We start from the raw sequence: 11,091 nt of genomic DNA, 5'->3' as shown, positions 1-11,091 counted from the left end.
AATAATTAATAGTATAACAATAATAATAATAATATGACGGACACACAGATTTACACACATGCAATAACAAGATGGCTGCCAATGGCCTGCGCAGTAGATTTTTATTTTCGACCGAGGCATGGACATACCTGTATATTTCTACCATGATTTTGACTACTTGCGGCAGCACCTTACGGCTGTTAATTTTTTCCATTTTAATCAATTTTAATTTTTATCAATCAAATAATTTAAACCTGTAATAAATTAATAGAAAAAGAATTAATAGGAATTAATATTATTATTCTTTTAAATTATCAATTTATTTGAAAAATAGAATAGACTTAAGACGTATACATAATTATAGCATCATTCAATGAGGATTGTTGATAATAATAAAAAAAATAAAAATAAAATAAAACTTGGACAATCAAATTAACATGTAGATTTGTAAATTATTTTTCTTTTATTAATAAATTATTATTCTTCTTTTAATTTATTTATCATCATCATCATTATTATTTTATTTTTGTGAGGTGAGGAATTTTTTTAATGCTCGGAATAAATAAACTTTATGATAAAAATTTGCTCTAACAACAGATTTAGACACAGACGATAACATGCACTTGGACAACACGTGGGGAGGCTGACAAAATTGTCTCTTAATTTTAAAATTGGTTTTTTATTATTTAAATTCCATCATTTTTTTTTTTTTTTTCTTTTCATAGTTTTCCTCAAAATTAATTTTTACAATTGACAAATGTTGTTGTTGTAATTTGTGTCACAAAATGTGCAAAATTATTTAAATAGAAAATTTATTTATTTATTTATTTATTTTGTTTAGATAATTCTGCACGAATTGCAATGACAAATTGTTGACTCGAAAAAATTCACTGATTGGACCTGTATGATTAATTTTTTATTAATAATATTATTTATTATTTATTTTTTCAAATGGTACCTAATATAATTTGCTTTTTAAAAGTCTTGGAAAAATGTGGATAAGGCCATAACGATTTGGCAGCAAGGTCTCTTTCACCAGGTCCTCGACACTACCATAATTGTTTTTTTTTTTTTTTTGTTTAATTATCATTATTATTATTATTATTTATACTTTGTTTAATTTTTTTTATTTTTATTTTTAATATAAAACCAATTATTTATTACATTCTCACACATCCCAGCATCCACTCACTTATGTTCAAGTCAATTTCAGTCAGTTTCGTCCAAAAGGTCTCCAGTCTTTTACCATTTTAATCATTAAGCTTAATCAAACAATTTTTTTTTTTTTTTTTTTTTTTCATCTTATTATTATCCTCATCATCACTTTCATTTTTCGAAAATTTATTTTGTATTTTTTTTTTACCATTCTCAATTAAACTATATCGAAATATTTTTTTCATTTTTTTTAAATATATTTTTTACGAAATTAATATATATTTATGCTGTGATTTAACAACAGTTTTGAGACAGAAAAAAAATTCAATTACAATGGATATTATTTTCATTCATTTAAAACTTAGGAAATTAATATTGTTTTTTTTTTATTTTTTATTTTTTTTTAAGATTTTGTTCAGTGTACATTTTAAGAAAAAAAAAAATAAATAAATTATCATTGTCGCTTTGGCAGACGTACACAATATATATATTTTATTTTTTTTTTCTTATTTTTCTTTTATTATTATTATATAATAATATATAAAAACAAAAATATTATTTGAACAACAATAATTTATTGAGCGTTGATGAAATAGAAAAATAATAATAATTTATTATTACTTAAAAAATTATGTGAATTTGCATTATTATTTTCTTGCTTTTTTTTTTTTCAATTAATTAATTAATTAATAATTATCATGTTATACATTGCGATAATTTTAGACAAAATAATAATAATAAGAATAATAATAATAATAGCAATAATTACGATATATAATTAGATAAAAAAAAAAAAAAATTAAAATACTAACGACCAATCGTCGCGCGAGTGAGATTGGCTGTTTCAAAAAAAATTAAATTTTTTGTGTAAATCAATGAAATTATTTAAAATAAAAAAAAAATAATAATTTCTAAAATTAAATTTATTTTCTGTCCCAAAAACAGTTATCATTCATCATGTAGTTAATATTTATTGTTTGCATTGGTGAAAACCTGTACAAAAAGTTTTTAGTTTATATTGTTCCTCATTATTAATTATTTAAATTTTTTAGTCAATTTGTTGTCTATTTAATTGTACAATGTAACGATGGCTGCATTCCAGCATGATCAGCCTTTGGCTGACTGGAGCTAACAGACAAATATGCTCCTTTCTTTATTTTATTTTATTTATTATTATTATTATTTATTAACCCCCATCTCCGGCTCTCTTTTCTCCCATGCCCTCGGCAATTTTATTTTTCTTTATTCAGTCATGATAATTAGTTTTTTATTTTTTATTTTTTATTTTATATTTATTTTATTTTTACTTTATTTAATTTTTGTATTTTTTTTATTTTCATTTTTCCTACTGATAAATTCACACCATTAACTGTGTAGTCTGTCATTGGTCGGTCAATAAATTTGTTTGATTTTCAGCTGTTCATCTCACTCGTCGACGAAATTATTGTTATTATTTATATTTATATAATAAGAATTTAACACTCATTCAACAGCATCAAAAATCATTCTTTATCGTGTCTCTAGTTACCAGGTTCACTAGCATCTTCATGTTTTCTTTTTTTTCCTTGGACTCTTGTTGATTCTATTTACAATTAAAAATAAATAATTAACATAAATAATAATTATATATTTATTTTATATATATTCATTACCTTCAACAACATCACAATCTTCATCATCTTGCTCATCACTGTCTGGCTCATCATCATCAGCCTCATCTTCTGGTTCTGTTACGTAATCTTCTTCATCACTGTCATTCTTGAATATTTTTATGTCATTAATTTATCATCAATATCATTATTTATTATTTAAAAAAAAAAAAAAAAAAAAACTAATTTATCAATATTATATTTACCTCTAAATCATCTTTGTATACCATTTTTAATGATGGTTCTTCTTCTTCATCTAAATCATCATCGTCATCATCATCTGTGACTAAACAAACACACAAAAAATGATAATTATTTTTTTGTTTTAATTGAAGAGTTAAATTTAGTTTTATATTTAATTACCATCATCACTGTCATCATCATTGGCATCATCGTTACCATTAACTTCATCATCTTCACCTTCACTATCCTCAACCTCACAATCATCCATATCAAAACCATCAAGATATCTTAAACTAGGTATAAGACTGAATACCTTTTCTCTGTAATTATCCATATCTGTTGCTTCATTATTAAATAAATCAAGACTCTTTAAATTTTTTAAATCTTTCAATGGTTGAAGTGTGTCAAGATCTTTTATTTTATTACCACTCAAATTAAGATGAGTTAATTTTGGACTTGTAATGAGAAGATTCAAACCACCAGAGATTCTATTGTCACTCAACTCTAACTGTTGATTATAAAATAATAAATAAATAAATAAATATTAAATTTTATTTTTAAATATAATAATAATAATAATAATATAAAATCAATAGTTTACCTTTTTAAGATTTGGTAAGACTGGAAAACCTTTTAGACTTGTAAGACCAACATTTATTAAACTGAGTGATTCAAGACCCACAAATTCATCAGACAAACCTACAATATTTGTGCTCCGACAATTGTCAAGTGTAAGGTCTTTAATCTGTCAACAAAAAAAAAAAACAAATATTTATATTCATCAATATTTATTTACAAAAATTAATCAGTTAAAAAAAAAAAAAAGAAGAAGGGCTCAAGATAAGCTTGAGAAGGGCGTGGAATTCATTAGATTAAATATCATATTTTTCATTTGAATTATTAAACAAAATATAAAGCAATGCGCAATGCAGATTTGTCAAAATGATTTATCAATAATAACACCATGGTAATAATAATTATCTTAAAAATAAAAGTATAATTAATTTTATCATTGTGTTATATAATTAACAAATTAAAAACAACTCTCAACACATTTATACAATGAATATTAAAAATATTAAATATTAAATAATAATAATAATAATTGTTTACGTTTGCAGCATTTAATAATAATAATAATAATAATGATAATATTTATACACGCGCCACGCACTTGTTACGCTACTGTGATAGAAATCAGCCACCCACGCAATAAAAAATATTATATTATGTATGTGGATACTGGATAGCCACCAACCAATATATTCCAACACCTCGTTACAACAACAAAAACAACGACAACATTAATTAATTAATTAATTAATTAATTAAATAAATAAATAATGCTGATAGGACAGACAATAATTAATTATTATTACTTAATTTTTATAAATAATAATAATTAGTATTATTTGATTGAATTGTCATGTAAAATATGGATGTTGATTGATCAAGTGTTTGTGTTTATGTTATGATGATTATTTTTCGACAAGTTCAACACTTGGCAACAGAGTGGACTCGTCCAATATGGCCGATTAAAAATTAACCAGCCACATTGCATATGATATTTATAAACACACATTTAAATAATATATATTTATAAATAATAATATATTAAATACACAATGATTCAATGAATGTATGATGTGTATGTTGATGGTAATATTATTGTCATGATTTTTTATATAAAAATTGACATTTATATATTTACATGACAAGCATAAACATGTTCACTTTGATGCCGGCAAACAATGGCTACCCAACACCACCACCACCACCACCATCATCATCATCTAGGAAACATTCACTAAATTATATTGACACGCGCAACACGCTGTCAAAGTTATGGCGCGAGGTCTAGCCAAACAAAACTTAAATATTATATTTAATTAATATTTTTTTTTTTTTTTTATTCAACTAAAAAAATGTTGTATATAATTTGAAGAATGCTAACGGTCTTAAAGGTATGTCGACTGGTGTGGATCCGGTCAGCCACAATCCGGAAATAATATATACCTACTCAAAATTTAATTGAATAAAAAATATATAACACGTGATTAAATTATCTCTAATCAGTAATCTATTGTCCTCAATAATAATAATAATAATAAATATCTAGGTCATAATGAGGATAAAATAATGTAAAAAATAAACAAGATGAAAATGGATTGATCTACTACGCATTAAGGAGTCGTCTAGTTGGGCATTGGCGTACACGATGTCGTTGGTACCTGCTGTTGCAACACCGCAATCCCATTGCCCAACAGTCACCATATAATAATCATCATCATCATCTCGAAACAACCCCTCAATCTAACCAACTAACACACGTATTCATTGCTCGTCATCATCAATATTTTTTCTGTAAATAATTTTGATATTTTTCATGTTGATTTGATAAATACAATTATGGCTGTGTGTAACACCTGGATTCAGCCATTTTTTAATTCTACATTAATGCTTCCGGCATCAAGTGATTTTATAACATAAAAAAATTCATTAAAAATCATAGCCACATGGTAATTATAAATATTGATCATGGCAATGAAATAAATAAATAAATAAAATTTTACTCCATTATTATTTAATATCATCAAGTTAATAATTTATTATAACACCGCGCGCCATGCCTGATTTTTTTTTTTTTTTTTCAATTTTTTTTTCTTTTCACTACTCTACATTTTTCAATCGTGTCGGCATCACAAATGAGATTTACCAAAGCCACGCGGTCCTCTCTCACATTGATTAATCATTATGTATAATTTTGATGAAGCTAAAATTATATTTATATTATTAAAATAAAATATATAATATATTATTTTTTTTTTCCTTTGAAAAAATTAATATAAAAAGATGAAGAAGAAGAAGAAGAAGATGAAGCAACGACAACGACAACGATGAGGTGCACCATCACTACATCAAGAAGGAAGAAGAATTGGTCGCATGTTGTCGTTGTTTAATCGTGTACTCCCAACGCCAATCGAGACCCAATCATCATGTCTCCATCACCAAATGATTCACTAACATATATTATACCTACATTATTATAATCTGGACACATCAATGAAAATAATCTTGAATACTTTGATAATTAATTTAATTAAAATTAAGCCACATTTTTTTTTGTGTTACAATTTTAATTGGATACACACGACCCACATAATAGACAACCAACAACCACCACAATCATCATCATCATCATCATCATCATCGTTATTAACAGACACATGCACAATTCTTAATACAAATAAATAAATAAAAAATAAAATATTATTTAATAATAAAAATATATGATATAAAAAAATATAATAAAATAATAATATGTGTGTCTTACATCGGCGGGATTCCTTCCCCTTTTCTCAAGTTCTATCCGCTTCTCCATGGCCGAACAAGTATAACACTTACTTGGTGAATAAAATTTTTTAAATAATAATTAATATATATTAATTATTTATATTAAAAAATATAATTTAATTGATATATATATTTTATTATAAAATAATAATAATAAAAAAAAACGAACACCCGTGTATCACACTGCACCGTTTCTTCCTGCGTCGCAACAAACTAGTAAATGTAGTGGTCGCAGCAATGAGCAACTCTCTCAAGTCTCAACCAACTCTCTGTCCCGCAACCTTGCTTTCAAACCAGGGGGAATATGACGGACGGGGAACCACGACAATACACGACACAACTACGACGACGACGACGACGACAACAACACGAGTGTGTGTTACTTGAGTCTTGACTATTCTATTTCTTTCTCTCTTTTTGTATTTGTTTGATTAAACTATTTGTCTCTTTTTTACAAACAACTCATCATTGTTATGTGTGTATGAATGTGTGTGTATAACTAATCTCTCTTTTTTTCTCTCGCGAAAACAGAACCACCAACTCTATGTACTACTCCAAAAAAACCAACAGCAGCAGCAGCAGTTTAATATTCTTTTTTTTTTTTTTTTTGCTTATTGGATATTTGTATGTTAAAAAATATGTAGACAGACAGAGAGAGTTGCACCTGGTGCAAAGATAACAGTACGAAAAGAGAAATAAATAATATATTGATAATTGATTATAGACCGGTCAAGGCGGGAAATAAAAGACACATGGTCTGGCTCTACTTTTGGAGCAACCAATTACATTTCAATATTACATCGCCATTTTAATATTTGCAATATCAATGAGTCGACATCTATTGGATAATAATATTGGATATTTAAATTTTCTTATTTATAAATGATTATTAATATTTAATTGTTTTTTTAATTTAATCAATAGTTTTTCTTTTTTTTTTTTTTTTTCAATTTCGTAGGTGAATTTTATTATTTATCAAAATTTAAAGCTGAAAATAGAAATAAATTTTCATCTCACTCTCATTGATAATTCATTACACTTTGAATTATTAAAATATCTTTTTTTAAATCCAAAGTCAAGTACGAGTTGATTTTTTATTTATTTATTTATTCTAAAATTAGTGAAAAAAATAAACTTTATTTTTATCCATATCATATATATAAATTTTATTACTTGAAAAAATATTTATTATCATTATAATTTATATCTCATTTGTTATTTAACAATTATTAATAATTCGAAAAAAAGAAAAAAATATCAGCACAAATTGATTAAAGATTAAAATTAAATTAATCTAAAAAAACATCACAATTCAATTATTTAAATATTTTGTTTAAATCTCATAAAGCAAAAGATAAATTAAATTATTATCAATTAAACAAACATATAATATTATTAATTAATGATAAAAATATATATATTTACAATTTTTTTTCATATATAATTTTTCAATTTTTCTTAAATTTAAAATGCACTTGAGCTTTAAAATATAATTAATTTGTTCGCATTATTATATCTAAATTAATTAATTATTAATTAAATAATTAAATAACCATCAATCCTGCACCTAGCTTAAAATATTTCAAAATGGAAAAAAAAAAAAAAAAAATAATAAATTTCAATATTCATAAAAAATATATTATATAATTTTCTTTTTTATAAATAATAATATAATATAATTGTGTCATCGTTTGACTGGTGTTGTATGATTAATAATTGCATTGATATGATGGTGATGATGGTGATGATGATGATGTATTTGTTGGGAAGACAATTCATTTATGATATTTTTATGAAAAATATTTGTGCAATTATCAATAAATTCAGTGTTTATTTGTTTTTTAGGTGATCCAGTATCACTATCACTTGAAGAATTTGTTTTTCTTTTAGATGTATTATTTGTATCAAATTTTGTTGTTGTTGTTGTTGTTGTTGGTGCAACTGATGAACGAGTTTTACGTGGTTGATAATCAAGTGCTGCTTGCATTCTTTCTAATGCTGCTCTCAATGGTAACAAACCCAATGCAAATGGTATTTCTTTGCTTGATGAATATTCATTCAATATATTATTATTATTATTATTATTATTTTCACTGTATTCAATAACATCAGACATATCACCCCACAATGAACGATCAACACTTGCTATTGTATTTAATTTCATTGGTACAAATGTTTCATTATTTTTATTTAATAATGATGAAGATGATGATGATGATGAAGACGATGATGTGGATGAAGATGATATTGTTTTTGTTTTATCATCTTTAACAATTTTATTATATGAATTTGTTTTTTTAATTAATTTACTTGTACTTCTCAGTGATCTTGAATTATTATTATTATTATTAACTGGTTTTCTCAAATTAATATTATTTTCATCAGACTCTTTATTTTTTCTTTTAGATTTTAATGTTTTTAAATTAAAATTTTTCTTAATAAATACTTTTTTCTTTAAATTATTTAATTCACTGTTGTTGTTGTTGATATTATTATTGTTGATTGTATCATCATTATTATTAAGTCTAACACTTCTACGTAAAACTGGTGGTCTTTTATTTGATATATTGCAGCTACTAATTGAAAATAATTCATTAATTTTTCTGTGTGTTGAAAAATCTGACATTTTAAATAAATCATCATTTGTATTTTTATTTTTATCATTAATAAATTTACCAAGATTCCATATGTTATCAGTAACTTGCATTTCAAGTGTTGATGGTAATGTTGTATCACATTTTGTATCACAAGATAAATCAATGCAATTTGTTGCAAGTTCATTTGATGATGATGACGATGATGATGATATTGGATCAGGATATTTATCAATCATCATTGAATTTGTTTTACTGTCAATTGATGTACGTTTTTTGTGTGAATATACTTTTAAACATTCACCAACTTCACTTGATAATTCATGACAATCTAAATGACTATTTATTAATTTTGTATCATCCTCATTATCCTCATCATCATCTTCATCTTCATCATTATCATTATCAGAATTACTATCTGATTGAGATGTTGATTCACTGGTTATTAATTCATTTGTACTATCAGTATCATTTATTAATATTTTGATATCATGACTACGCTCATTATCACTTGATACATCATCATTTGTTTTTAATATTGTATCATCAAATAAATTATTGACACATGTACCATCATCAGCAACATCTGTATTACTATCTATATTTGATTTAGCTGAACTACAATCATAATCTTCTTCTTGAGTATTTGATTCTTCTTCAGTTTTATTGTCATCCATCATCATAAAATTAACAATAGACTCTAAATCTTTAATCTGTTGATATAAATTAATAAATTAATTAATTAATTATCACAATTACTAATAAATAATAATATTTAATGTTAATGTTAATTATCATTTTACCTTAAATAATTGTGCAGCATCTAGTAATGATTGTAAATGACAATGTGCAATTGTTGTTTCTCCACAGTACATAAATTCAACCATTGCTTTTAAAATATCAAAATTTAAATCTTTCAAAAGTATTATTGGTTCCTGACCCAAATCTTGCTCCAATAACTCCTAACAAAAATAAACATGTGTCAAATAAAAATAAACCATTATACAATTTTCTTATTATTATTATCATTATTATGAAATATTTATTTATTTATTTATTTTTTATATTTACCTCAAAATATTCAGATGTTGCTGCAAGTACCAGCTTATGAACACGTAATTTTTCATCTTGACAAAGTAATGTAACATCAACGAGTGCTTGATTTGATACATAATGGCGTAATTTTTCAGTGATACGTTCAGCATGGCCAGACCACTGAAGTATGTACTCTTTTTCCATTTCAACCATTGCTATTTCTGTTAAAATTCAACAACAACAACAACATTAAAAATTTAATTGAGGACATAATAATAATAATAATAATATTTTATTAATTAATGCAACACATACCTCATTAATCATTGAATTAATCTTGTCAACTTTTTAATATATATTTTTAAAATAATAATTGGCTGAATTTTAAATAAATTATATAAAAGAAAAGAAAAAAACTATTTAAAAATTGTTTGACAGCTGAAATAAAGTTTGATGTTCAAGTAGTTGTTGTTGATGATGATGTTGATGATGATGATAAAGCGTCATTGAACACAACATAGACACATTAATTAACTTATTATTATTTTTCGTTTTTTTTTTTTTATAAAAATATTAACAAAGCTTGATTTGAAATAAAAAAAAAAAAAAAATATTCAACTAGGGAATATTATTAATAATCATTTGTATATTAATATTGTCTACATTACAGACAATGTTCACTTTTTTTATCCATATTTTTTTATTAATTATTAAATTGTACATACACAAGATAATCATCACAAACAACTGGAGAGAACCAAGGTCTTGTTCTAGACGTTTAGTTGGCTGTATACTTAATATTTATATATATGTATGTATATATTGTATATATGTTTTATATATATTTTTTTCAACGTAAATAATACGATTGTAAACGGTCAACAGAAAATTGGAATTATACAAACTGAAGAGAGTGAAGACAAGGGGGTATTATAAAAAAAAGAGAGAGATGAATTTATTTGTTATATTTAGATGTATGATGTTCAACAAGTGCAAGAGAGAGCAAAGATTATTTTATTTATTTCTTTTTCTCTCTCGTTGTTACTTCAAAACAGCATCAAGAGAAAGAGAGAGAGAGAGAGAGAGAGAGAGAGCTGTTTACATAAACTATAGCAAAAATACATTACATATATATATTTTTG

At 24.5% G+C, this 11,091-nt stretch overlaps 2 protein-coding genes across 2 annotated transcripts; both read right to left on the bottom strand.

The window, feature by feature from the left end:
• Positions 1 to 951: 951 nt before the first annotated feature.
• Positions 952 to 6,832, bottom strand: LOC122850291 (acidic leucine-rich nuclear phosphoprotein 32 family member A). Its single transcript, XM_044149449.1, has 6 exons — positions 6,301 to 6,832; positions 3,568 to 3,711; positions 3,147 to 3,474; positions 2,990 to 3,069; positions 2,787 to 2,892; positions 952 to 2,716 (listed from the first exon to the last, which is right to left on the bottom strand). Exons 1-6 carry the CDS (start codon positions 6,346 to 6,348, stop codon positions 2,655 to 2,657), a joined length of 768 nt encoding a protein of 255 aa, XP_044005384.1. The 5' UTR covers positions 6,349 to 6,832; the 3' UTR covers positions 952 to 2,654.
• A 412-nt stretch (positions 6,833 to 7,244) lies between these two features.
• On the bottom strand, positions 7,245 to 10,888 carry LOC122850251 (putative uncharacterized protein DDB_G0282133). The gene is made up of 4 exons (XM_044149376.1): positions 10,265 to 10,888; positions 9,986 to 10,170; positions 9,718 to 9,876; positions 7,245 to 9,627 (listed from the first exon to the last, which is right to left on the bottom strand). The coding sequence occupies exons 2-4, from the start codon at positions 10,160 to 10,162 to the stop codon at positions 8,005 to 8,007; spliced, it is 1,959 nt and encodes a 652-aa protein (XP_044005311.1). The 5' UTR covers positions 10,163 to 10,170; positions 10,265 to 10,888; the 3' UTR covers positions 7,245 to 8,004.
• Between the last annotated feature and the right edge of the window lie 203 nt (positions 10,889 to 11,091).

This window comes from Aphidius gifuensis, linkage group LG2, assembly GCF_014905175.1.
Source record: "Aphidius gifuensis isolate YNYX2018 linkage group LG2, ASM1490517v1, whole genome shotgun sequence".
NCBI classification, from domain to species: Eukaryota; Metazoa; Arthropoda; class Insecta; order Hymenoptera; family Braconidae; genus Aphidius; species Aphidius gifuensis.
Note: the sequence above shows the minus strand (reverse complement) of the source record. Positions and strands in the feature narration are given on the sequence as shown.

What these genes read in the sequence shown, in the direction of transcription:
- LOC122850291 (XM_044149449.1), bottom strand. Translation starts at nt 6,348, where the DNA reads ATGGAGAAGCGGATAGAACTTGAGAAAAGGGGAAGGAATCCCGCCGAT. An exon ending in GGGGAAGGAATCCCGCCGAT is followed by an intron (nt 3,712 to 6,300) that starts GTAAGACACACA and finishes TTTTGTTGACAG; the next exon opens with ATTAAAGACCTTACACTTGA. An exon ending in TGATGATGACAGTGATGATG is followed by an intron (nt 3,070 to 3,146) that starts GTAATTAAATAT and finishes GTGTTTGTTTAG; the next exon opens with TCACAGATGATGATGACGAT.
- LOC122850251 (XM_044149376.1), bottom strand. Translation starts at nt 10,162, where the DNA reads ATGGTTGAAATGGAAAAAGAGTACATACTTCAGTGGTCTGGCCATGCT. An exon ending in CAACATCTGAATATTTTGAG is followed by an intron (nt 9,877 to 9,985) that starts GTAAATATAAAA and finishes TATTTTTGTTAG; the next exon opens with GAGTTATTGGAGCAAGATTT. An exon ending in ATGCTGCACAATTATTTAAG is followed by an intron (nt 9,628 to 9,717) that starts GTAAAATGATAA and finishes TTATATCAACAG; the next exon opens with ATTAAAGATTTAGAGTCTAT.